Consider the following 27678-nt stretch of genomic DNA (forward strand, 5'->3'; position numbering starts at 1 on the left):
CCCCTGTATTGGGAGCGTGGAGTCTTACCCACTGGACCACAGAGGGATTCCTGCTTAAGCTTCTTTGAAGTGATTCTTTTCCTTGCAACTGCAAAGTACACTGACTAAAACTGCGACCTCTTTCTCCATTTTTAATTTCAGAGGTTACATGTGATCAGAACACGAAGCCTGGGAAACAATACTTTCTCCTGTTAAAGTCAGGTCCACCCGTTAGCTTGGATGTAGTGAAATTAGGGTCCTGCACCGTCTTCAGTGGCTGGAAGGATGAACGGACCTCCCGCTTCATCAGGGGCTGAAGTGGGCGGTAGTTGTTCACCATCGTCTTCTCTTCTTCACCAAGTGCAGTAAACATGAGTGAGCGAAACGCGGCCAGCTGGAACGGAGAGCAAGCAGAGTAATCTGGCTGCAGCTAGGGTGTGAACCAGCTCCCATGTCCCTTGTGTCGTGTGTGGTCCCCTTGCATCCCTGAATCAGGGATGGCCCTGTATGACCAATGCAACATGGTGGAGGTGACCCCAATCTGGGTCAGAAAAGGCATGGCAGCTTCCACCTTGGCCTCCTGGACCACCTGCTCTGGCGAAGGCAGCCGCCGTGCTGCAATGACTCACAAGCAGCCCTCTGGAGAGGCCCACGTGGAGAGCAACTGAGGCTCCCAGCCAACAGCCAGTACAACTTGCTGGCCACGTTGGGAATGAATCCTCCAGCCCCAGCTTTCAAATAACTGCAGCTGACATCTGACTGCAACTCCAAAGAGATAGATCCTCAGCCAGAACCACCTGAATTCTGACCCACAGCAACCCTGGGAGATAATAAATGATTATTGTTTTACTAAGCCATTAAATTTTGGAGCTATTTGTTACACAGCAATAGATAACTAGTTTATATACTATAAATGCTAATGTAACATTTGATTCACTTTGCACGCCAGGAACTAAGAGACCATTTTTTACGTATCATCACATCTGTTCTCAGAATCTACTATGTGCTCTGTGAGAATAGCTTTCACGCTTAATTAAACACAGAACTGGGATTATATCTGCATAGTGACCACCTATTGAGCAAGTCAGGTCTGCATGGTTGAGGGAGCGCCCCCTGGAGTTGTGTAGGGTGTGGAGCGTGCTCTTCCAGACACTCAAGCAGGTTTGCCCACTCGTGTGCACCTGTTTTCACCACTTGCTGACTCTCAGAAAAGCCTGCTTGGCAGGCCTGTCCCTGCCGTCCAGGGGGTGCACACACTACCTCCCCAGCCCCCTGGGAGGGTTGGGTGCTCTGCTCTGGATTTTGGTGTAATACTCACCCACCACTCTGCCTTAAAACTATTGACTTACGTTTCTATTTTCCTGCTGGGTAGCAGTGCACAGGGACTATGGTCACTGCTCTGTCACCCCTCCATCCCTCCTGCTCGCCCACCCTCTCCTGCTACAACATCTGACATCTAATAAGTGTTTATTATGCGTTTGTTGAGTGACAGAGGGGTCTTGGTGACAAGAGCCATTTTCTTTTCTTTTTTTTTATTAAATTAATGTTTTTTTTAAAGTCTTTTTAAAAATTAATTAATTTTTATTTTTGGCTGCATTGGGTCTTCGTTGTTGTACACGGGCTTTCTCTAGTTGCGGTAAGTGGGGGCTACTCTTCCTTGCAGTGCGTGGGCTTCTCATGGCGGTGGCTTCTCTTGTGGTGGAGCATGAGCTCTAGGCGTGTGGGCTTCAGAAGTTGTGGCAAACGGGCTCAGTAGTTGTGGCTCACGGGCTGTAGAGCGCAGGCTCAGTAGTTGCTCCGGGGCATGTGGGATCTTCCCGGACCAGGGCTGGAACCCGTGTCCCCTGCATTGGCAGGCGGATTCTTAACCACTGTGCCACCAGGGAAGTCCCAGCAAGGGACATTTTCAACCACGTCTGTAACAGTTCTGGTTTGGGGGAAAGGTGGGTGATGTGCACCCACATTCCACCTTCAGCCTTTCAAAACAAATAGCATCATCCCATGACTTTATTTTATTTTTAAAATTTATTTATTTTATTTATTTATTTTTGGCTGCATTGGGTCTTCATTGCTGCACGCAGGCTTTCTCTAGTTGAGGTGCGTGGGCTTCTCATTGTGGTGGTTTCTCTTGTTGTGGAGCACAGGCTCCAGGCGCATGGGCTTCAGTAGTTGTGGCAGCCTAGAGCCCATGCCCCGCAACAAGAGAAGCCACTGTAATGAGAAGCCCGCGCACCGCAACGAAGGGTAGCCCCACTCACCGCAACTAAAGAAAGCCCGCGCGCAGCAACAAGGACCCAATGCAGCCAAAAATAAATAAATAAAACAGAGAAATTCATTTTAAAAAATAAAATAAAATAAAATTAGAGGCTGTTTCACAGAACTGAAAGGCTGGAAGGACTTCCAAGGACTCATCAAGAGCCCTCAGAAAACACAGAGCTGAAGGTGAGGTGATGAATGCTGCTGTGATCGATTAGAAATGTCTGTCCTGGACAGAGGATGGGACAGTGGAGCATGCTTGCTGCATATCTGTCATCCCTAAACTGTGCCCTAGACAGACTTTCTCTAGATTCTGGAGATTTCCAGAGAAAAAGATACTTTAACTTTTTAAAAAGTATATAAGTAATATCTACTTATTTTAGAAAAAATAGAATATTTAAATAAGGATGAGAAAGAAAATAAGAACCACTGCAGATCTGTGACCATAGGACAACCAGGATTAACTTTTAGGTGCACATCTGTGTGACAGCTTAGGGCATTGCTCAGCAAATAGACACTCACCTCCTCCCTGCCCCACTGGCGTTGGCCTGGCCATCATAACTTGCTTTGACCAACAGGAGGTGAGCGGGCGTGATGCAAGCAGACGCTGTAAATGTGCATGTGCAGTTTGGCTTGTCTTTTGCATTTCTGTCACGTGCCATGAAATCCAGCCCTGGGTGGCCACTGGTCCAAGAAGCATGAGAGACACTGGACCCAACCCAACCCCTAACGATGGCCTAAAACAGCTCCCAGCTCCCAGAGACCCTTGAGCAGGAAAATAAATGCTTATTATTAGTCATTGAATTTTGGGGTGGTTTGTTACACAGCATTTTGTAGCAATAGCTGACTAATACAATCTTTCTGGAATTTTCTCTGGGCACTTATAGTTCCATAACTTCTCAGCACAGCATGAGAGAAAACCCTCTGCGGTCTTGATTTCCTCCTGCTCTATCAGCCAAAGAAGCAAAACAGGCTCTAAAAGCTTCTCTTCTCCCTCAGTGACCCCACTTCTTTCACGGCTCTCCAGCATTCACCTATGACATCCCTTTCTTGGTTAACTTATTCATCTAAAACACCCACGGAGGTCCCAATATGGGCAAGGACCCATGTCCCAATTATGTCACTCCTGTTCTTTAAAGTCGCTTTACCCCAACGAAGACCAAAGAGCAAGTACTGGCCTCGTCCAAGCATTTTTCATCGGGGAGACTCTCCATGCCTGAGGCTGACCACTAAGATTAGAAGGTGCTGAATATAACTGTCCCGCCTCAGTTCCCTCCCTTCACCCCGCCTTCCCTCCCTGTCTCTCTGTCTCTCTGATTCTCCCTGTCTCTCTGTCTCTGTCTCCCTGTTTCTCTCTGTCTCTGTCTCCCTCTCACCACCAATATCTCAAGGTCAGAAGAAGACCTGTGATATGGGGAACTTCTGCTCACTCCCTAAGAGCTCCTGTTTCAACTGGAAGGTTCTTCTTGTGCAGGAACATCTATAAGGTACCAAAGCACGAAACTCTAAGATGCCTGTCCACACTATCTCAGTGAAGCCACCAAACCGGAGGGATTCCCGTGCAGTTCTGTGCGCTGGATACAGGCGCCACTCACCTGGTCCTGAGCCACCTCAGTGGGCTTCTTGTGGATGATCCAGGTGACCGACTCAGAGAGCGGAGGCGTGGTCAGGGAGCCCGGATACGTCCAGTAGTCCCGGCAGGCGGGCAGCAGGCAGGAGGGCTGGAAGGGGCCCAGGGCCGCCCGCGCGTCCTGGGGGAGGAGACCGCAGGCTCTCAGGTGGGTGGAGGAGGCCGGGGAAGGGGGCACCACGCTTGGCTTTATCTCGGTGATGTGGCCTGGAGGAGAGCATGTCTCCGAGATAAAGGCTGTGGTCGCGGCTGTCACATTTGGAAACCGTAACAAGAGAATGTAGCCCTTCCACGCTGAGCAGGGATGCCCACCACAGGCTTGTAGTTTTTCTTTTAAGGCTACTCATTTTTGTATACCTTGGCTGTGAAAATATCCCACTTTTAAAAGCTGACGTCAAATAACGTACACAGCATACGATTTACCATTTCAACCATTTAAAAATGTACAGTTCAGTGGTGTTAAGTACCTTCACACTGCTGTGCAACCATCACCACATCCGTCTCCAGAATCTTCTCAACTTCCCAAACTGAGACTCTGTCCCCGTTAAATACCAGCTCCCCATCTCCTCCCCCCGGCCCCCAGCGCCCGCCCTTCTACTTTCTGTCTGTATGAATCTAACTCCTCTAGGGACCTCGTATAAATGGAATAATACAGGATTTGTCCTTTTGTGACTGGCGTATCTCACTCAGCACAACATCCTCAAGGTCCATCCATGTTGTAGCCTATGTCAGAATTGCCCCCCTTTTTAAGACCGAGTAATATTCACTGTGTGGATGGACCACATTTAGTTTATCCATTATCCATCGATGGACACTTGGGGTGCTTCCACCTCTTGGCTGTTGTGAATAAAGCTGCTATGAACATGGGTGTACAAACATCTCCTCGAGACCCTGCTTTTAATGATTTGGGGGATATACCCAGAAGTAGAAATGCTGGATCCCATGGTAATTCTATGTTTGATTTTTTGAGGGACCACCAGACTGTTTTCTATAGCGGCTGCACCAGAAAACATTACACTTTTAAGACAGCTGATCCTCTCTTTGGCAGACCTCCCCAGCGTGAGAGCCATGGCAATTACAAACGTGCAGGGGGACGCCCTGCACTGGCCGAATTCCCTGACTCGTGCCAGAATTTTCCTTCTCATCAGCGAGGGGTGGGATTGATGGACTGGGTCAGCCCAGCTCTCCAGGCTGCTCCGTCAGCACGTGTCCTGCTTGGGAGCCTCATGTTCAGAATCCATGTTTGCTTGGTTTCCATGCTCTAGAGAAGCACAGGGAGAAACCTGCCTCTCAGTTCCTAATGACCCTGATGGGGTCCCACCACCACTCACTCACTCAGAGCTATTCTTGAGCACCCACAGTAAACCCAACTCTATCTTAGGTGCTGGGGCTACAGGAGAGACAAACTACCCACTTTCGTGGAACTCACTTTTACTGGAGGAGAGCAGACGGCACCCGGAACAAATAAGTAGAACATCTAGTAGTTTACACAGCGATAAATGTGATGGGGAAAAATAAGGTAGGACAGTGAAGTAAGAGATGTGGAGAGTATAGGCTGGTGTTTTAGGAGGGGTGGCCCTGAAGGCCTCCCTGAGAAGGTGACGTCTGAACAAAGACCCGGAGGAGGTGAAGGGGAGGAGATTTCTCTGAGGCAATGGCCAGTGCAAAGGCCCCGAGGCAGGGTCTAGCCTGATGGGCTGGGGGAGCAGCAGAGAGGCCGCAGGGCTGGAATGAGCACGAGACGCGGAAGTGATTCAAAGAGATGCGGGGGGTTCCCTGGTGGCGCACTGGTTGAGAATCCACCTGCCAATGCAGGAGACACGGGTTCGAGCCCTGGTCCGGGAAGATCCCACATGCCGCGGAGCAACTAGGCCCGTGCGCCACAACTACTGAGCCTGCTCTCTAGAGCCCGTGAGCCACAACTACTGAGCCCATGTACCACAACTACAGAAGCCCGCACACCTAGAACCCATGCCTCACAACAAGAGAAGCCACTGCAATGAGAGGCCCGTGCACCGGAATGAAGAGTAGCCCCCTCTCGCCACAACTAGAGAAAACCCAGGCACAGCAACAAAGACCCAACACAGCCAATAAATAATTTTATTTTTTTAAAAAAAGAGAGAGATGGGAGGGGGGCGGGGGGGACACCCTGCTTCTGCCCAGGGCTGGGGACCCCCGAAGAAACGCACCGGCAGAGGCAGGGGCTGGGGGGCTACTCTCTGGATGCTGTGGACAGAAAGCAGGGCCTCTTGGCTGGTCTCTGCCTCGTTGGAAGCAAAGCTCCTGGACAGCTTCTGCTCAGAGGGGAAAGGCTCAGAGAGGTCCCTTGGGTTGACGGGCCCAGGACGGGGCCTCCACCCAGCCCCCCATGAAGTGAGCGAGCCAAAAGGCTGACGGGGCAGCCCTGGGAGAAGCAGGACACCAACCAGTGCCCAGCCGGACCGGAGCCTGAACCAGGGGCCCAGCCGCATGCGGGGCAAGCTGGGAGACAGCACGAGGCACCTGTTCTCGGGTCCCGGAGGAAGGAGGCTCCCTGCTGCTGGGTGCCCCTCCCCCCGGCCCTCAAAGGCAAAAGCAAGGAGCCACTGACGGCTTGTCCCCGGTCGCTGACTCACCGCTCAGCCACGGGGAGGTGGTGTTTAATCTTCTGGCAGCTGGAAGGGGGTAAACTGACTCTCTGCCAGATGGTCGCCAAGCACCTTGTGCCGGGCTCCACCTTGTAACCAGTGTCTAGTTGACGGCTTAAAACGGCATGACTGAAACACGCCTCCCGAAGCGCAGCGCCCGCCCACCTAAAGGGCACGGTGCTATGGCTGTTTGTATTCACAGACGGACACGCGAACCCTCAGCACTGTCGCTTCTAGAACACGTTCGTGACCTCAAAACAGAACTCCAGAGAAGAGAGCCCAGTAAACACTCTTTAGCCGTCATTCCCCCTAACCCGCCCACCTGCCCTCACCCTGCCACAGGCCCCACCCATCTGCACATTCTGGACGTTTCCTAGAAATGGAATCATATAATACAGAGAACTCTGCGTCTGGCTTCTTTCACTCAGAATGATGCCTTCAAAAGCTGTCTCTGTTGTAGCAGGTGTCAGAGCTTCATTCCTTTTTATGGCTGAGTAATATTCCACCGTGTGGTCTACTCAAACTCTTGAAGGACACAGGTCACATACGCACATGGGACAAGAGGCAGGAAGTACCTGCGGGCGTGCGGCAACAGATAAATGCCCCTCCTGCCCCCAGACCCCAGCCCCATAGGCACTGACGTGCCAGACGTCCTCTGAGGCTCTCACCTTGGATTTTCAGAACCAGCCTTTACGTCTGTTTCACGATAAAGAAAGGAAGATAAGAACTTCTGAAAGCCACGTGATTAGATGGCGGCAAACCCAGATGCTACGGGATGTCTGTCCCATCCCACAGAGCTGGACACCACAGAGGTGTCTCCTGATGCTGAAAACTTTAAAAATCAACCCAGACACTGGGGGAACCCCGGAAGGAGCACAGACTGTGACAAATGGCTTGAGCCGATCACCCTCCCGACCCACGGGACACAGATCCCTGCCCTCTGAGGCGGGACCTTACTCTCTTAAGATTCTAACTCTTATCCTTCTGGTGAGGAAACTGAGGCCCCGGGAGCAGCATCAGGACCAGAACTGGGCCCAGCAGCTTCCTCCATCCCCTGCCAACACCGTTCCTCCTGCAAGTTTGCCCAGAGCCTTCGGGGAAGCAAACAGACCCCTTAGCACATAGCACCTCATAGCAGCTCTTTCTTTCCCACCAAGCGGTGGAGACCATGCCCTGAGGGGGTGGCTGCCACCAGGGAAACGTCCAGGTTTACTCTGGCTGTGGACCAGGGAGGAGATGAATGCTCCCAGCACCTAGACCTTGCTGAGTTCCTGAGCTGGCAGAGGGGGAAACGGGGGCGGGGGGGGGTGATCTGGTCTGGTCCCAGGAGGTCAACATCAAGGGGCGGGTGCCACACAGATCAAACAGCCCCTGTGAAGCTGCCGAGGAAGGGCTGGCCCCCATCTCCCATCTGGAGCCGCTCTCGCCATTGTTAAGACAGGTCGGAGACCCACCCGTCCCCACGTCCAAGGACCACGGGTGACTCCTGCCCTCGGAATTCTTTTGTTTGGTGCTGAACAAATAAACTGCAGTTTTCAGGAATTTCCATTTCTCCATCAAAGCCCTCTCTCAGCTGATACTGGAGAAAAGCTACCTTGCTGGCCTTGCTGTCCTTCGGAGCCATGCTGAGTGCAGCCAGGTGTGCAGGGGAGCTGGGCAGGATGGGTGCGTCTGCAGGACCCCTTGCCCCGTCTCCCTGTTCTCCCAGGATGGGGCTGACCCTAAGGATACCAGGTGGCTTGCAGGTGGACATTCTTAAATGTCGATAGTTGAGAATTTATTTCAATTGGTTTTATTTTTTAAATTATTTTAAAAGTATTTATTTATGTATTTTTGGCTGCGTTGGTTCTTCGTTGCTGCGCGCGGGCTTTCTCTAGCCGCGGCGAGCGGGGGCTACACTTCGTCACGGTGCACGGCCTTCTCATTGCGGTGGCTTCTCTTGTGGAGCACAGGCTGTAGGCACGTGGGCTTCAGTAGTTACAACACACGGGATCAGTAGCTGTGGCTCGTGGGCTCTAGAGCGCAGGCTCAGTAGTTGTGGCGCACGGGCTTAGTTGCCCCGTGGCATCTTCCCGGACCGGGGCTCGAACCCGTGTCCCCTGCATTGGCAGGTGGGTTCTTAACCACTGCGCCACCAGGGAAGCCCCCATTTCAATTGGTTTTAAAACAAACATTATCGCAAACGGATGCTGTTGCCTGGGACAAGGCTAAAGATTTTTAAAAAGTGGATCACTTTCATCAAAAGTACTAAGTAACTAATAGTACCACAGGTGGGCAGACAGGCAAAAACCTCCAAGATGCTGCCTGAATGGCTGAATGTTGGGAAACCCCATTACGCTGAGGAGGGAGGGCCCGAGAATTGCAGGAACACCTCGAAGTCGGTGAGCCGACTCGAGACACAGCTGGAATCAGCTCCAGGGAGTCCCAGTTCCAGAACTGCACTCAGACCCTCTCTGCAACGCTCTTTCCACCCAACTGCTTCCTTTTTTGGGTTATTTTTTTGGCAAAGTAGTCATCACTCTAAGCAATGTCGCTTTTCCAATTACGTTGATTTCAAAATACGTAGCTTACCTTGTGCTTTATGTCCGGCAAGACTGCCACCAGCTTCTGCAGTGCCTCGTGGCGGGCCCCCAGCTGCACAGCGCGGCACGCCGAGCCGTCACGTGACGGGGCAGGGGACAGGGTGACAAGCACACGTCACTCTAAGCCGACCTCGTTTAGAGAGCAGATCTGACCAGGAGAGCTGCACCCCAGCAGGCTTACCTTTAAAAACACGCCTACCACCGCCAAGCCGTCCTCTCCCATCACGGCTTCTGTGTAGTTTTGGTATTTCACGGCGTTCCAGTGAACTAGATGCAGCTGGAACCCAGAAGAGAATTCCCTCCATCACCGCGTAGCCGAGAGAGCTTAACCCGCCGCTCCTCCCTCTGTGTGGCTGACAGGTGCCCGATTTATGCTTTTAATGAATCCACCCACGGCTGCAGGCCGGCTCCCCCGGCCAAAGCTCACTCGAACCCCAGAAAGCAGGGCCTCGGCATTTCTAGGGGGAGAGAAGGGAGGCTCGCTTTAACTTTGTCAAACAGAAATGGGTGGTTGGATTGTTTGCTACTGCTCAGATAGCCTTGAATGAGGGTTGCCAGATCCGATACAGGACTCTCAGTTAAATCCGAGTTTCAGATAGACAACGGATCATTTTGAACCTAAGCACGCCCCCCAAATGGCATTTTTCTACATCTGTCACCCTCCTCTGAACTTCACCTATGTCCTTTCTTCACACACCCTCCGTTGGTTTTCCTAAGTCCCAAGTCAGCATCACTACTGACCAGATGACAAGGATTTAAAACAGCGGGGAAACAGGCTGGGGGAATGTGCTTTCCTGGGCCCTGGTGAGTAAGAGGCAGAACCAGGACCCCTGGGTTCTGTGTGAGGGCACGTGGGCCGATGCTGCATTTGGCTCAGAACCAGGAAGGGCCCTGCTCCAGCACGCGTGGTGGTGGAGGCCTTTCTGAACGGTGACCCAGGCCATGAGTCCACAAGGACTCGGCCCAGAAAGTCCTCCAGCCTCTCGTGGTCAGCAAGACCCTCCCCCATGCGGCTGCTGGACTCCAGGGCCCGGGCGGCCCTGCCAGGGGGGTGGGGTCCACATGTCTCCAGGTGGCAGCTCACTGTCAACAAGTCTCGGTGCTCCTGGCCACGCACACCAGGGACCGTGAGTGTGGCGTGGCCTCCCCCTGCCCTCCCGTAGCTCACCTCAACCCCCCATCCACTGTCACCTGTGGTCTTCCAGAAATAGGGACAGCTGGGCCTGAGGTCCCGCCCACAGCCTTCCTCTTTCATGGACCCCCACCTGTGGGGCTGGCCTGGCCTCCCAAACCCCACAGGAAAAGGCCCGCTCCAACATGGGCCGGAGGCACTGCCGGGACAGTCGGGCAGCCCCCGCCCACCCGGCTCACGGACAGCCCCTGGTGGGTCCCAAGCTCCGCCCCCTCTCCTAAACAAGCGAACTGCAGCAGACTTCTCTATTGAAAGAGCTGCTCACTAGAAACCGAGGTACAGGTGCACAGCTACTAAGAGGAATGAGGCTTACTGAAAGTAGGTGTGTTGCAAGCCGCTGTTCCTTCATTTTTGTCACATTTGTCAAAATGTGTGTAATTATGACAATCAACGGAACTCCCTAATTATCAACTGTCCCCAGAGGCCACCTCTGGCTGTGTGATCGCAGTGATTTTCACCTTCTGGCTTGACTGGACTGTCGGTCTATTTTAACCATAGTATTACTTCCGTAACAATGGTGACAAGAACAGTCCAGAACTTGAAATACCTCTAAAATCCAGGTGGCTGGTGGGTGGACAGAGGGAGGGCTGGTGGACAGAGGTGCAACCAGTGAATTTGGCACACGTCAATCACAGGACCTGGGTGGTAACCTCACGGGTTCTCACTATACAGTTCTCTCATTTTTTTTGGTAAGTTGGAAACACTTCATAATAAAATATTGGGGGACACCAGTAAGGCACTACTTACCACTCCATAACCACCCAAATCCAATTCCTGACCTTTAAGTCTACTCCTTTTCTTTACTGACTCCCACTTTGAAATGTTGCAAATATCACCTTGTTTTAAGATAATTTCTATTGTAAAGATTTTCTATTCTCAGTGTAAGATCTTGAATGCCTCGAAGGACAGGAAGCTTCTCGCCTCCCATCGACCAGCCGCAAGCGCGTGGCTGAGCGAGAGCTGAGAGCACAGACGCTGCTCCTGAATCCCAGCTGCTTGACTTCGGCGAGTTACAATACCACGCAGAACCTGTCTCTTCTCCTGTTCACTGAAAGTGCTCACAGTATCCTCCCCTTAGGAGAGTCGTGAGGTTGAGTGCGTGGGGTGGCCAGTGGTTCTGCTTTGAGCACTAAGGGTCCCGTGTCCCAGGAAATCCATGCTGACCAACCGGGATGCTTGATCACCTGACATCGAACCCGGCACGCGGGAAGTCCCCACACATTAGCTGCTACGAACCTCTGCTGGGTACACGTGATCGTCCACCGTGTGCTCTGAGCCCCACTCGTTCACTGCTCCCCAGTGGAAGTGGAACTGCTTTAGTCTGTAGTGGTTTTCCAAGGGGCCACCACTAATTCCTGGAAGGTGAAGCAGTGGAAATGGTGTGTTAGTCTAGCTGCCCGACTGTGGGGTTGCTGTGACATTGACTACGTTGGGGTTACTCGATTTTGCTCTCAAGAGACTGATGTTCTGCTGAAACCACAAACTGAAACGTGGGACCTTGTCTGCCCTGTCACCTGACCCCAGGAAACACCTGAGCGAGGCGGGTGCCAGTGCCGCCACCTGGTGGCAGTAGGGGCCTCAGCCAATTGCAGGCGGCAAGAAGGCAAAGAAAAACCATTTCGGAGATGCGTGCCACGCGGGTCCTATAAGATTTCCAGACCTTCCTTTAATTAAAAAAAAAAAAAGAAAGAAAGAAAAGAAAAAAGAGATGTCTTTCAAATGACAGAAGAGCAGATAAAATTCTATCACCAAATAATTTCATAAGCTAATAGGTAATGAGCAAGTTGTTTAAATAAACAGATTCTGAGATATAAAGTACTACATTTTGGGGACTTCCCTGGTGGTGCAGCGGGTAAGACTCCGCGCTCCCAATGCAGGGGGCCCGGGTTCAATCCCTGGTCAGGGAACTAGATCCCACATGCATGCCGCAACTAAGAGTTCACATGCCACAACTAAGGAGGCTGCATGCTGCAACTGAGGAGCCCACCTGCTGCAGAAAAGACCTGGTGCAACCAAATTTTAAAAATATATAAATATTAAAAAATAATAATAAGGTGTAGCGTTCTCCACCAGGGCTGATCTCCAGGCAGCCCCTGCTCGGTCTAGCCTCACTAGTGGTCTATGACCACTTTCTAAGTCACCCTGAATTCCTGGTGAGGCATCCCCAAGAGCTGTTAGCGTGATGCCCACAGGCTCATCATCCCTGAGCACCTGTCATGGCGGCATCTGCTCTGAACTGTGGGATTATGGGCGCTGTCCCAAGAGGTCCAGGGCCACGGCTGGGAGCCTGCATTTGAATGAGCTCCCGGGGGCGGGGGGCCCTGATGCACAGGGTTTAGCCTGTCTTCCGGTCTTCAGCTGCACTTTGCTAACAGATTTCCACCACCAAGTGCTACAAACGTAATGGTAACGGTTGGACATCCGCTTGTATTCGAGGTGAGCGTAGTGTGACACTGGGATCCTCGGACAGGTCTGGAGGACACTGGCACAGCGGCGGCGTGAGTTCCCGGGGTGGGGGGAGGGGTGGGCATTGCTTGCATCAGCTCCTCCATGCGGCAAAAGCAGGGACGACACTTAGTGACGTGACGGCTGCTGCTGAAAGTGTCAAATACGACTGGTAGGGGTGCCTCTGCTTTGTTTTTGCCATTGAAGGTACTGGTAGCAGAAAGCACTGAACTATAAACTGGAAAAACAGATTCAGCCCATTATTCTGCCCTCGATCAAGTCATGAAGCTTCTCGCTGTCTTCACTTGAAAGCGTTGGTCTAGAACGTCGTTACGGGCATCTCGTCATGAGGCTCTATGGCTTTATTCTCCTGAACACCCACAAATTATATCTCACTTGAAAAACATACAGAGAAGTATCTCATCCCCCCGCAAGTATAAAAAATCAGAGTAAATCATGAAGCCTGAGTCCACGGGTGTGGAGGAGCCGTTCTGCAGGCAAGAAGCTGAGGTGGATAGAAAACCTCCCTGTTGGGTTCAAATCACAAGACTTTACTGGATTTACTGTGAATGAGAATACAAGGGGGTGATTGTTTTCCTTTGAGGGGTGAGGATACATGAGCCCACTGACCTCTGTAGTTTTGTGTTGTTTTTGAATTTACTAAGAGAGGCTAAAGAGGTTGTCAGTAATCCCGGGCACGGGAGCCAGGATTCGAAGGCAGGTCTGACGCCCAAACCCGTGCCTTGAGTACAAAACATCATCTGAGGAAATTACAGAAGCTTGAAACACCAGCAGTGCGATCTTTGTGCCACTCCTGTCTGGCACTGTGTATTATGCTGGATGGGGAGGTGGGAGCCCTGGCCAGCAGACACCTGGAACCGCCAGAATGCACTGACTAGTGCGTTTGCTGTGTGACCTCGAGCAAGTGGATCAGCCTCTCAGAGCCTCAGCTGTTCCACCTGTGAAATGAGCAGTGCTGGCAGGATGGCCTCATAAAGTGCAGTCAGACGGTGATGACGATGATGGTGGTGACCACACGCCACGTTAACTTTTCAGGGACTGGGCTCTCCTTCATGTAATAACAAAGCAAGGATTCCTAGCTAGGTGGTCCTGGTGGTCCCTCCCAGCTCAAGCATCTGAGGACTCTGATGTGTAGACACCACACAAGGTCTCCAGAAAGAGCGACACCAACTGCACGAGGCAAAACCCCACCACAAGCTGGGTGTCGGGCAGACCCCGCCAAAAATAACCTCGTAGAAAAACCACTCCCAACTGTGGCCACCAACAGAGAGCAGGGAAAGGGAGGGGGCCGGGCACGAGCATCGCCCCCGCCTCCGGCAGGTGAAGACTTTCCCAGGGTCACCCTCAGGGCAGGCCTGGAGCCCAGGGACCAGGGCCCCACGCTCTCCCCGCATCCAGCTGCCCCCAGAATTCTCCAAGAAGCAGCCTCTCGCAGGGGGACACCCTCCTGTCTGCTTCCCAAAGACAGCTGCCCGTTGAAGGAAGAGAATGTGGACGGAGGTCAGCTTTGGAATCGGGCCTGCAGGGAGGAATGTTCCTCTCGGTGGGGCCTCTCCTTCCGACTGCAGGCTGACACCTGGTCGTACGTAAGCGGGCGGGGGCTACCCTGAGCTGGGACCAAGCAAACTCACAGCAAACCTCGCAGGCTGCTGCCCCTCAACAGCTCTGTGACCTGCAGATGCAGATAAGGAGGAAAGCACAGCTCGAGCATCTCAGGGGGGAAGCGAAGAGGGAGGGGAGGCGTGGCCAGAGGAGCCCTGGTGCCACAGGCTGGGCTGCAGTGGCGCCCTGCGGCCGGTCGGTGGTGCACCCGGAACCGGGCACTGTGATGCCCTCAGCCTCCCTCCTTCAAACGCATTTCAGGAGAGAAACAGCATCAGCTGTACAGGAGCTGCTTGAGTACAAGCTCGGGCGTCAGACTTGTACATCTCGAGCATCTTTCAAGTCAGGGACAGAAGACTCTCTGGAACGACGTCTCTAAAATTAGATGGATGGGCAAAGACAGCCACTAGCCGAGTGCCAGCGTCTCTGCTGAAAAACCGGAGAACAGTGCCCCGTTTCTGCAGGTGGTCGGGGGTGCGCTCTGGGTCGGTGCTGGCGCCATCGCCTCCGAACGCGGCGATCTCGGTCCGGTTACTAAACTGTTCCCAGCCTCAGTTTCCCCGCCTGTAAAATGGGGAGGGTCCTAGCACCTACTCCATGGGACGTTGCCAGGATTAAATGCAAAGTTCTCAGCAGAATGCCCGGTATTCTGGAAGCACCCAAAGGACGGAAGCCGGCAGCCATGGCACATCTCTGCGATGGGATGAGTTAAAGGGTCTCATCTGTTCTCACGGGTCAGCCTCTCCTGCGTCCTGGGCACTGTGCACCCACATCTGTCGGTGCCCGTGATCGCCAGCGCCTTGTGGACAGTCAGCATGAGCTCTGAGTGTACTAACTGACAAGCCAGCATTCACCCAGTGCCCGCTACACGCTGACTGGCCCAATTTTGAGATGAGGAAACTGAGACTCAGAGGGGTCAATCACCTGCCCCAGGTCCCCCAGCAACTCCACCTCAGGCCTGCTTGGGTCCAGCCCCTCGACTTTCGTGGCAGGGTTCAAGCAAAACGCTCACCTTTTCCCGCCAGGAAAGTAAGGAGTCCAGTTTAAGGCGGCGGCCCTGGATAAAATAATCTCAGTGACCTTTCATAATGACCAGTGTCAGAGTAATTCCCTTCAAAAAAACAGGCGTGGGGCTTCCCTGGTGGCGCAGTGGTTAAGAATTCACCTGCCAATGCAGGGGACCCGGGTTCGAGCCCTGGTCCGGGAAGATCCCACATGCTGCGGAGCAACTAAGCCCGTGAGCCACAACTACTGGGCCTGCGCTCTAGAGCCCGCGAGCCACAACTACTGAGCCCGTGCGCCACAACTACTGAAGCCTGCACGCCTAGAGCCCGTGCTCCCAAACAACAGAGGCCACTGCAACGAGAAGCCCGCGCACCACAACGAAGAGTAGCCCCCGCTCGCTGCAACTAGAGAAAGCCCGCGCGCAGCAATGAAGACCCAACGCGGCCAAAAAGAAAAAAATATATTAATTTTAAAAAAAAAGAAAGAAAGAAAAAGAAAACAGGCGAGCCCGATTTGTGACAAGGGGGCCTTTAGCTCAGCAGCCCCCAGACTCTGCCATCCGCAGGGCTGTTCACAGACCGGAGGCCATGCATCCCCCTGGCAGTCTCTGGGAGCAGGTGTGTCACGACGTGTAACTGGGGAATTGCATCTCTGAGGACAGAGACGTTGGAGGCTGACTGCAAGCCCAGATCCTACTGTCTCTGTCCTCACAACAGCCGCTGGTAACAGCCGTCAACTTGTAGTTTGGTGCTTTGACCAGGATACGCAGGCTGTTGGCAGGCATGGTTGTCTTAAGGCTTAAAATAAGTCCAAGAGCAGGTTGACATGTTCTAATTAATCCAAACTGCAAATGACTCGATGGTGCCGAGGAGCAGCCTGTTCTTGGTGCCCCTCCAGGATTTAACCAACGTTCCCTCCGACACTCCACGCACAAGCGCGAAGGCTCTCCGTGCTTTCTCTGGATTAGGGAGGTCTTTGTCATTCTCTCCAGGAAAGCGGGAGCCACAGCTAGCGGCCAGTGCGCTGGTGGTGCCTGAGGGGCATGACCCCACCCGCAGTACCCCCAAATCCAGAAATGAGGGAGGTCAGATTGCTTTTGGGGAGCTAACCTCTGGGACCACCACACATCGGCTCTGGGTTTGAAGCCAGGCACACGTGAGCACAGCCCCTGGTTTCAGGCGGCGTGTGCCACACGGTGGTCCTATCTCTCTGGACCTCAGGCCTGATGTCTGTAAAACGATAACGATGGCCCCAGGCCCATGAGAACGTGGTGAGCATCAGATACAGTAGCGCTTACCAAGCGCTCCCTAGCACGGCCCCTGGCACCCAGGAGGAGCTCAACCAGCGGTAGGACCTTCTGTTATTACGACCGTATTCTGGTTATTTCATCATGATCACCATCTCGTCATCCAAGCAGAGGTCTGCAGTCACCGGAAATAGCCACTATTACTCCCAAGATAGGACCTGCATGTAAAGACTTTGAGGGATAAATGTATCTTAAGAGAGTGTCTTCTAGAAGGGGCTCGGCCAGCCACAAAGCGTAAAAAGGAAAAATCATGCATTCATTCAACAAATGTTCATTGAGTTCCTACGATGTGCCACAGCCTCGGCTAACTGTTGGGCGTGGAGAGGGTGACACGGGGCAGCCCTGCCCCTCCCGGAGCGTGGACTCCCCAGGGGCAGGCAGGCAGTGAGTCGTGGACATGTGGGCAAGGACGGGGTGCTCTACGGGGATCTGAGGGGTGCGGGGCATCAGAGAGGGCCTCCCTGAGGAAGTAGGGGTTCAGCTGAGCCGTAAGAGGGAAGAGGAGGTCCGGCTGTAGGCGGGAAGGGACAACAGGCAGAGAGGCCTGGAGGGACAGAGCAGGCCACTGTGATGGACCTGCGAAGGCTCCCAGTGGCGGGAGCGCAAGGTCAGCAGGGAGACGGGTCGGAGGGCAAAGGGGTAGGTGCCGGCAGTGGCCACGAAGGGGAGCCTTCGTCAGCAGACTTTGAATGTTCCAGTCTTTAGAAATGGATGTCTGCCTAGAGAGGTGGGGTCTGGGGGCGACACTTGCATCCCCGTCCTTGACGTAGTCTATCCTTCAATGCACCTTTTCCCGCATTTCCTAACTCGAGGTCTCCTTGCGAGCAGAGACTGCGTCTGGGGAGGTCCTGGGACCTAACGTGCCACCAGGCACAGTGGGTGCTTACTGCACGGCCGTATTGTAGATTTACAATCCTAGCTCCTTGCATGGCAGGAATGGCTAATTCCTGGGTGGTTTTGCGGAAGCAGTGGTGAGGGGCACTCCTGGCAATGGACGGAGGGAGAACGGGGTCACCACACTGGGTGCGACGGCGGGTAGGGATGTCACACGGTCCTACGAGCGTCCACCTTCCACCTCCCAACCGACGCCGGTAAGTGGGGTGTTTCTTCAGACAGCTGCCCACGACGCTGACGAGCCCCCAGGAGTGGTAGGGGTGTGTTGGCACCAGACGGGCTTCAGGCTTGCCCCGCAAGACTGGCAGCCCCCTTTCCGGGGCAGAAGAGCTGGTGGTTTAGGGAGATGCAGAGAGGGAGGAGGAGAGGGCAGCTGCCGGGCTGGTCACGAGGACCCTGTGTCCCTAAGGGAGCAGCAGTCGAGGCCAGGCCGGGGGAGGGAAGGTGCGATGCACTGGTGACCTTGGTCTGGCTGGGGTGTGGGGTCGGGGAGGGACTGACATGGATTCAGGGGCCGTCAGGGGAGGAGTGTTTTCCTGGGTGGGGATTATCATTTCCACAGATTGCGTGAGGGAAAGCACACTCCACCCAACCTCCAAATCACACCTCTGCCCCCCAAGATACCCACGCCCAGAACCTGAGGGGAGAGACAGCGGATAGGCAAGGAATGAAGATGAAAACTACACGGTTCTAGGAATCAGAACGCCAATGAACGAATGTGCAGTGAAAACTGTCCCAGGAAACAAGCGTGGACCGAGCGGCCACAGTCACCTTCCTGACAGCACAGGGCTCCCTCCCGGAACGCCTCCCCCCCTGCCACCCCCTTGCTCACGCACTGCAGGCCCCCCGCCTGACCCGTGGGGGAAGGGTCGCCTGGGCCCTGGGCCCTGCGTGGGATGACGCAGGGTCCTGGGAGATGGCAAAGCAGTTCTGCTGCCACGTTCACGACCCCCCTCCCGGCCCCATCTCCAGCCCGCCTTTCCAGCGGGGACCCCCAAACTCTTCCGGCGTCTCCCTTTTGGCTTTCGTGCTGGAGTCAGTTTTCTTGGGTGAAGATTCCCGAACGGATGGACGTGAAGTCTGTGAACTTTAAAATCATACTGACCTGCAGTTACGCGTTCACACCAGGAGCGAAGGCCGCTCACCGGGCCCTGCTGTGTACGCCCGCTGCCGATTCCGTGAAGCTCACGCTCAGGACCCTGTCCCGGTGGCGCTGGGCATCCTTATTAGTTGTCATTTAGAGGATGAAAGGCCATTATTGGCCCACCCTTTACAAATGGCTTAAAATCCACTTTGGTGTTGGAAGGAGCCTTAGCAGGCCCGTGACCTCTGTGCCCACTGGGTCCTTGAGAGTGAGTGACCCTTCGGGAAAGCTGCTTACATGTAGCCCCAGGCTTGGAGTTTCCATTTTTCCTCCTTCGGCCGATGGATGGGGTCACCAACCACAGAGTCCTCCGTAGTCAGAGGAAGCCGGGCCGGGCCTGGCCGGCGCTGGGTTCCCTCCAGTAGGAGGCCTGAGAGGGGCACAGCTGTGTCTTGTTCTGGTCTTATTTGGGAGGAGCCCCAGCAGGTGAAGCTAAGCTATCATGGCTGAAACGCTCACTTCTCCTGGCTTGGAGGTAAGTGCTTCCCTCGGGCCTCTTCTAATCCTCCCTCGGAGTGGGTGTCCGACCTCAGTGGACAGAGGAGGAGACTGAGGGTCAGAGAGGTTAGGGAAACAAGCTTATACTATCAGGCTGATAAGCTCTTTCTGCTGCAGAGCTGGGCCCTGACCACCATACCGTCCTCCCCGCCCCCTGAGCCCTTCAGGAGGAAGATGAGCCGCCCCCAGAGGAGGAGGGTCTAGCAGGGAAGGCGGCTCCCGCAGTCCATGCGGCTAAGCGGGCGGGGGGAGCAACAGCAGGGCATCTGAGCTCCTGGGACTCAGGCACTCCAGTGCCAGCAAGACCTGGGCTCCCGGCTTCTTTTCTTTTCTGTGGATGGCGGGGAGGGAGTGGGATTTGGAAACAGCCCTGATCCGAATGTTGCACAGGGACGTCCTCTTCCCATGTATGGGCATATTAACCCGTCTCTTGGAGTTACTGTGAGAATGAAATGCCTTCAGAAGTGTACCCTGGGGCTTCCCTGGTGGCGTAGTGGTTGAGAGTCCGCCTGCCGATGCAGGGGACATGGGTTCGTGCCCCGGTCCGGGAAGATCCCACATGCCGCGGAGCGGCTGGGCCCGTGAGCCATGGCCGCTGAGCCTGCGCGTCCGGAGCCTGTGCTCCGCAATGGGAGAGGCCACAACAGTGAGAGGCCCGCGTACCGCAAAAAAAAAAAAAAAAAAGTACCCTGATTTGCAGATTGATTTGTCATGTAACGGGCACTCAAAAGCACCTGGCCGCAGTAACGACATCACTGCTCGTGGTAACCTAGGACCTGACTCAGAGAACACAGGCGTCTCCTCACGGAACAGCGGGATCTATCTGTGGCCTTTGGTCCTTGACCTTCCACCCCACTTTCTGCACCTACACTGCCCATCGGGTGGAAACGGCATTGTCACTCCTTAGGAAAAGGATCGCTCGGGTGCTGGGACAAGGGGCCCCCGCCTGTGACGGGTTTGCGGGGTGTGACCACGGGGTCTGTCTGGAGCCGGCGCTATGTTCCTTCTTGTTTCCTACCCTCTGCCAGCCCTTCCTTCCCTGCCCTTCAGTCTCACATTCCTTGGAAAGAGCCGCCGCCTTCACCTCTGTCATTCATCGTCGCTGTTGCTGACCGGCCTTGATCTCTGAGCTCTCCTATCCCTCACCCCCTGGAACCCTAATGTCCTCAGTTCCCCGATCTGGTTTGCTCAGCCTTCCTGCGCTCACCTGTTGGTGTGACCTGACCAAAGTGGTCACATACTGTGCAAAGTCACTCCTGCACCGTGCACCTTCTCCACTCACTTCCCTTCCTGCTGCCAAGGCTTTCCGTTTCCGTCAATGAATTTAAAAATAAAAATTACGGGAGTGTCTCAGGATTCTCATTTTCTTACTGCAAAACTTTTTCTTAGTTCTTCCCATCTCTCAGCTGCATTTTCCATTTCCTTTGCTCCCGGCACCTTCCAATTTCCATTGGAGGTGAACAAAGACAGAGAATCTGAACAGAGGTGGCTAGAGGCTGGAGATGGGCGTGGGTGGGTGGGGCATGTGAAACTGAGCAGGAGAGAAAGAAAGAGGAAACTGGGCTTTGGGGAAAATGACAAGTAAAGTAAAACCAGATTGGCCTGTGTGGACGTGAGCCCCAGGGGGATTATCCAAATAATTTATACGGCCAGGGAGAGACACCCAGAGAATTCGTTGGGTCTGTGGCAGGGCGGAGAGGGGCCCTTGGAACCCGACTGAGAACGTGCTGGAGGAGCGAAAAAGCAGGGGTCAGGACCTGGTCAGCACAGAGGCCTGGCTGCAACAGGGCGCAAAGGCCTTGAATCTGAAAACGACTGGGATTGGGGGATGCCGGGGTCAGCTCAGGTTCAACCGCCAGGTGGGAGCTCCCAGGAGAGCACGGGAAGCGTGCCTCTCTCCTGGGGACCGTACCCCTGGGGTCCTCCCCTCTCGGTCCTCTTCTGCTCCAGGCGGGCTCAGCCTGTCACTGTGATGGCCTCACCCCACACGAGCGACCGAAGCTGGGTGACGGCCGTCAGCCTGGGGCCAACGCGGCGATCGTGGGGACAGAGGCGCCGCCCTTAGCGCCGCCCTACTGGGAAGCGGGCCCGTGCCGCAGCCCGCCCTTGTCGCCCCATTTGGGAAGCCCCCGCCTGGAACAAATCCCCCCAGAAGGAGGCAGAGCCGCGAGAGGGAGGATTCTGACCCAGCTGTGCCTGGACGGGTCAGTGCACGGTTGACGCAGTGATGCGACGTGGGCTTTAGAAACAGCAGGAGTTGGGCCTGAACCGGGCGCCCCCTGCCTCCCCTCCACCGTTACTCCCCCCGCCCCACCTGCAGCCTCTGTTCCTCCTTACGTAGAATGAGGATGGGGACTTCCCTGGTGGTCTAGTGGTAAAGCATCTGCCTTCCAATGCAGGTGACGCGGGTTCAATCCCTGGTCAGGGAACTAAGATCCCACATGCCTTGGGGCAACCAAGCCCACGCGCCTCAACTAGAGAGCCTGTGTGCCGCAAGCTACAGAGCCCACGTGCCCTGGAGCCCGCGCACCTCAACTAGAGAAGAGAAAACCCACACGTCACCACTAGAGAGAAACCCACGCGCCGCAACGAAAGATCCCGCGTGCCACGACTAAGACCCGATGCGGCCAAAAATAAATAACAAAATAAATCTTTAAAAAAAGAGAAGAATGAGGATACTCATACCCTCCATGGCGGCGTCTGTCTGTGCCGTGCTGTTGTTCATCCAACCGGGGCTCTTCTGAAAGGGGGTGTTTGCATGTCTGTCTGTCCAGCATACCTTCCCCCTTCTAGAAACAGCGCCACGATTTCCCCCGGACCAGCACGTCCCTGGGTGTGTGATCTTGGTGGGGATCTTGGTCAGGGTGCTGGCTGTTCCGCCGACAAGGGGCAGGGTGACTCCAAGCTCAGCCACCAGTCCTCTTCCCCTGGGACTCTGAATTCGTCAAACGTATCTTAACCATACACATACAAAAGTCCAAAGTGACCTTCGAAGTTTTTCACATTTTTTGACTTAAAGGAAAATGAACTTGTGATAGAGATATTGTAACTGAGAAGGACCCTATGGGGCGTTCCCGGGACAGACCTCTCCCCTAGATCCTCTGCTTTACCTCCTCTCTGAAGTACCCAGATAATAGTATCTCATGCATATTTCCTGAGTTTTTCAGATGCTAAAAACCACCACTAAATGAGGAAGAAATGAACTAATTGATGGCGCTGAGCACGTAGCCCCGGGACCTCCCAGAGCCATCAACCCATCAGAAAATTGTGCGCCAGCTGATCACATCCCCTGGGACGCCCCTCCCTTTCCTGGCCTTTAAACAAGCTGTGCTGAAACTCTTCAGGGAGTTTGGGGTTTTTTGAGGGGCACGAGCCACCTGTCTCCTTGCCTGGCCCTGCAATAAACCTTTCTCTGCTCCAAACTCCAACATTTCGGTACTGTTCGGTCTCACTGTCTGTCGGGCACATGAACTTGCATTCGGTAACAATGTCCGTAAGACCCTTGACTACACATAAAAATTATATAGGAAGAGTATAGATTCGATAGGAACGCATCTACATCCAAATCTGTTTTTCTCAAAATGACTCGTATATTCACACAACTATTAGCCAACCAATTAAAAGTTCAGGAACTATTATTCTTTATTCAATCTTTTAAAGTTGCTGTGTAAAATTCAAAAAAAAATTAATACAAACCGTATTAAACCTGAAAGGACAATTTTAGTTGCTCCTTGGGAATCTGGGCTGGGAACAGATCAACAAAGGCAGAAAAAAAGTTGGCACGCTAAGTAAATAAAGGCATAAACCTCTGCTCCCCAGATCCCTGAGCTGGCCTGGTCCCTGTGCTTTTAAAGATGTGGTTAGGGGCTTCCCTGGTGGCCCAGTGGTAAAGAGTCCACCTTACAATGCAGGGGACGTGGGTTTGATCCCTGGTCAGGGAACTAAGATCCCACATGTTGAGGGGCAACTAAGCCCACGCGCCACAACTACTGACCTCACGAGCCTCTGCTACAGTCCACATGCTGCAAACCACAGAGCCCAAATGCCCTGGAGCCTGCGCGCCACAACTACAGAGAGAAAAACCCGCACGCCACAACTAGAGAGAAGCCTGCGCACCGAACGATCCCACGTGCCACAACTTAGACCCGACGCAGCCAAAAATAAATAAATAAATAATAAATCTTAAAAAAAAAAGATCTGGTTAACATCTGGTTAACATCCAACTTTCCCTTCTCTTCTTTGAGGTAATCTTATCCTTCCAAGAAGATGCTTTGGTTTGCGTCAACCAGAGTTGGGGTTCCTGTCCACTTGCCTTTGGCAAGCCCTACATGAGAAGCAACCCTGAGGGATACTGTGAGAGCCATTCCAGGCACATAGGCTGTGCTCAGGAAACATGGGCTCCTTCTTACCTGTGAGATGAGGAAAGAGACCCCTGGAAACTCTGAGCCACGGTGTGCGTGAAGCACCTCAGAGGGCCTGTCACAGGGAAAAAGGGGTCTCCAAGCCATGCTGCAGCCATTGGTCCATCAGAGCTGGGGCGGCTCAGGCTGGGCCTCAACTGCTGTCCAGTCCCTCTGCCTGACTCGTTTCTACGTTTAACTTTACATTCATTATTCATCCACCAGTTTACCGAGCACCTGTGGTGTCCAGCAGGCGTGATCCTGCCCTCGTGGAGTTTACATCCTCACTGGGGCGATGGGTTAGTGAACAAGACGACTGGGCATATGGGAGGAAGTGGACCGAGGGCTTTCCTGGAGAGGACCTGGGTTTGGGGGCTGTGTCTGGCGTCCCCAGGTTCTGTGGTTCCCTACAACTCCCAGGACTCAGCGTATAGTCACATGCACGGCTAAGACTTATCACGGCGAAAGGATGCAAAAGCAACAACAGCAGAGGGAGAGTGTCTGGAGGAGACCAGGTTTCCAGAGTCCTCTCTGGCGGTGTCACAAGCGACACCCTGAAACCCAGCAACGAGCTGTGACAACACGTGTGGAGTGCAGCCCACCAGGGTTGCCCATAGGAGACTCGGTGCCCAGGGTTCTCAGTGGGGGCTGGTCACGTAGGCACCCCCACCCGTTGCAAATTCCCGACTCTCAGAGGCAGAACAGAAAAAGTTGACAAAACGCCAGATGGAATCCGGCAGCCAGTCCCCACAAGTAAAACAGAAGTGGAAGGAAACTTCCCAAACCTGTAGCGTATCCACCCAGCACTGGTGAGGGTTCCCCCCAGTGAGGCTTTAACGAGACGGTGCGAGTACAGCCCTTGGCAGGACGCCGGGACCCGCCTCCCTGCCCACCTGCCCTGCAGCCCTCCGCCACTGGCAACACCCCCAGCCAGCCTCACGCTCATCCCTACTCCCCACTTTCCCCTCCCCTCTTCCTCCTGTAGCAGCTGGACATCAGCCAGGTCACTGCCCCGTCTCACTCTGAGCGAGGACCAGCGAGGTTCCCAGGCTCCGGACGCCCGGCCACCATCCTTCCTCTGTTCTTTGCAGGCCTCCTCACCTCGGAGACTCTCTCCTCTACCCCACTCTGCTTTTCCCCTCTGAATGCAATGTACGTTTTATTAGCTCACTGTTTCTGCCTTCCAGGCCCTGGAATGTAACCCCCCAGGGAGGCCCTCGCCGTTCAGAGTTTTGTCCCCAGTGACATGTGACGTAGCTGGTCGGCATCACCAGCTTTAAGGTGAACATCACTCTGCCCGTCCCCACCGCCAGCCTCGGCCGTTCTCCGTGCCTCGACCGCTTCTCTGCCGACCCCGTGACCCACTCTCCGGAGTGACAGGAGCAAAGGGCCCCGACCCCAGCTCAGGCTCACCTGACCCCTCGGTGGAGTCGTCGAATTCCACCTGGAAGAGGTAGCCGGTGTTCCAGACGTAGAGGCAGGCCGCCGAGTCGTAGGAGACCCTGAGGGGCTTCAGCCGGGGGTCGTAGACGCTGTCCTTCCAGCGGATGTTGATGGGAGACTGCCGGGCCCCCCGTGGCACCGAGGCCGGGCCCTTCCAGAGGGCATGCACTGGGGGCAGAGAGAGGGAAGAGGAGCCCCTGAGGGTGCGTGGGCGCCGTTAAAGCCTCAGAGGGAGCGACAGAAACCTGCAAACGCGGTCCCAGAGGAGCCAGCACGGGGGAACCTGTTCCAGCGTGGAGCCCGGGGCCACCAGACCCTCGGCCTCTTAACGCCGCCCCCGGTGGGCGGGGCCCTCGCGCCACCTCCTCCGCGGACCACGCCCAGGAACCGATTCCTTCCCGCCCTTGCGCTGCGCCGAGTTGGTTCTGATCTGTGCTCATTGTCACAGCGTGGTCACAGGGAGTCACGCCTGGGGGTCCAGCCCAGCCCCGGAGAGGCAGGCGGTGGAGGACTGTGGACTGGGGGGCTGCTACAGGTCTCAGAGAGCAGGAAACCAGAGTCCCAGGATCCACAGCGGGCCCTGCCTGGAAGGGTCTGGAATAGAAGCCTTGTCACTCCCAATCCCCGCTCTTTCAGTTACCCAGCACTCAAGGTGGGGTCCGCGGACCAGCAGCCCCCCTGGGGGCTTGCTAGAAATGCAGAACCTCAGGCCCCACCCAGACTCCTTGCAAGTTTCAAACCATAGGGAAGGGTCCGCACTCATGTAGAAAGACCCGCGCACCCCGATTCCCAGAGGCAGCTGCCTCGGGCTGGTTTAGAGCACAGCCTCTGACGCTTTCCTCCAAGCTCACAGAAACATACACAGAGTTTTCCGAAAAGCAAAAGTACCGCTCAGTACAAAGTGGGTCTTCACCTCGGGTTTCTTCACGTCACTGTGGACGTCTTCACAACTGTCTCTTAGCACCTGTCCCCTCCTTTATACTCCGTGACCATGAAGAGCATCAGGACACGTGGACCGGAGTCCTGGCCTCACCACTCTGTGGCTCTGTGCCCCTCGGCAAGTTCCTTAACCTCTCTGAGCCTCAGTTTCATCACCTGTAAAAGGCGGATCACAATGGTACTTATCACACAGCGCTGGTGGGAGCATGAAACGAGAGGCTTAGAACAGCGGAAAGACGGGGACTTTGGCATCAGCCTCAGGTGTGGACCAACGGATTAACTGGGAAGAGCTAAGAGTGTTTGCCGAGAGCCCGGTATGTGCCAGGCTTTGTGCTCACGTCGTTTCATCTTCAGGTGGCCCTGGGTGGCATTTCATCACCCCGTTTTACAGACGAGGAGACTGAGGCTTGGGGAGGTGAAGCAACCCACCAGCTCTCACCTCTGACAAAAGTCACCAGAGCACACACCCCCGGAGACTGACTCCGAAGCCCAGGCTCTTCCAACCACCGAAACCTGGAAAGTGTGGAATACTGACGTCAGAGGTGAACTTAGTTGTCCATGCAGCCCCTGTATCTGACAGAGGAAGAATCTGAGGCCCAGAGAGAGGGAGGGATGAGTCCAAGGGCACAGAGCACCAAGGACACCGCCACCGGGACAAGGCTGACACAGGGCAGTCTCTGGACCGAGCTGGCTGCCGACCTAGTTACCATGTTTGCTGAGATGTTCTCTGCTGGTGTTTGGAGCCCTAATGACTGGCAGCATGGCTTGTTCCGTGGGGGCTGTAATAACAGCTCGTCTTGGGGGGGGCCCTTGCTACCTGCCTTGCTCCGAGCATCTCGCCTTCCTGATGGCCCTGTGAATCTGAGGTTAAGGACTGGCCCATGTCTCCCATGGGAAAGACAATGTGGAAATCAGAAGCCAAGCTGTCCGGCTCCGGACCGTCTCCCATTTTGAAATACACCATAAAATGAGACAAACAGCAAATTGCATCTGGAGGCTCTACTTACAAGCATCATTCCTCTTTGTCTGTGCACAGGCACCCTGAGAGCACCATCGCTCCAGCGTCAGTGAGTGATTGCGGAGGGTCCCCCACATCTGCTTGACCAGGACGAAGAGACCCGAGGATTTCGGATGACTCCTGCCTGACCCCAGGAGCCTGAGCATCGTTTCTCTTCCCCGGGGACCCAATAACCAGAGAGAGGTTTTCCTCACTGACTGCCCTCACTTCAATCTAGACAACCGAGGAGTGGGGTGGACACACCTCTTTTGTAAAAACTCATCCAAAGCCCTGATGGTTAAATTTCAACCCGGCTTCTTGGATGACACGGGGTTTGGCTTAGGGGTGGGTGCACTGGGACAAGGGCGCTCGCTGTGGCCTGTCCCTCGGGTCACTGTGCTTTGACCCGGTAAATAGCGGAGTGAGGGTACCAGGGAGTGAGGGGAGCTTGCGGAGAGCTTGCTGCCAGGCCAGGGAGCAGACAGGAACAAAGAGACCAGAGCAAAGTCCTTGATCTTGGGCGTGACCCTGGCTCAAGGCTGCGCAGCCCTCCAGCCTTGGGGCACTCAAGACCAGGCACGGAGCCACACTGCGTGTACCTACAGGGGAGCAAGTGACCCTTCTGCCCAGGGCTCCTGGGAAGCAGCCCGTCACCTCTCCACAAAACAGACACCATCTGATAGGAATTCGTTCTGCCCAAAGTAGCGTGTCCTGGTTG

The 27678-nt window shown here is 54.5% G+C and overlaps 1 protein-coding gene across 1 annotated transcript; it reads right to left on the reverse strand.

Moving 5' to 3' along the window:
* Window positions 1-123: 123 nt before the first annotated feature.
* CA5A (carbonic anhydrase 5A) lies at window positions 124-27191 on the reverse strand. The gene is made up of 7 exons (XM_024735703.1): window positions 26971-27191; window positions 24995-25192; window positions 11503-11621; window positions 9256-9351; window positions 9064-9126; window positions 3831-3986; window positions 124-373 (listed from the first exon to the last, which is right to left on the reverse strand). Exons 1-7 carry the CDS (start codon window positions 27125-27127, stop codon window positions 155-157), a joined length of 1008 nt encoding a protein of 335 aa, XP_024591471.1. The 5' UTR covers window positions 27128-27191; the 3' UTR covers window positions 124-154.
* Window positions 27192-27678: the final 487 nt, after the last annotated feature.

Source organism: Neophocaena asiaeorientalis, unplaced genomic scaffold, assembly GCF_003031525.2.
Source record: "Neophocaena asiaeorientalis asiaeorientalis breed wild unplaced genomic scaffold, Neophocaena_asiaeorientalis_V1.1 scaffold40, whole genome shotgun sequence".
NCBI lineage: Eukaryota > Metazoa > Chordata > Mammalia > Artiodactyla > Phocoenidae > Neophocaena > Neophocaena asiaeorientalis.

Bases quoted from the DNA above. Each gene is read 5' to 3' on its own strand.
- CA5A (XM_024735703.1), bottom strand. From the start codon at position 27,127: ATGCTCAGGCTCCTGGGGTCAGGCAGGAGTCATCCGAAATCCTCGGGT. The intron at 11,622-24,994 runs GTGAGCCTGAGC...TTCACCTTCCAG, and splicing joins CGACTCCACCGAGGGGTCAG to GAATTAGTGGTGGCCCCTTG. The intron at 3,987-9,063 runs GTAAGCTACGTA...CTCCTCCCCCAG, and splicing joins TGCCGGACATAAAGCACAAG to GACGCGCGGGCGGCCCTGGG.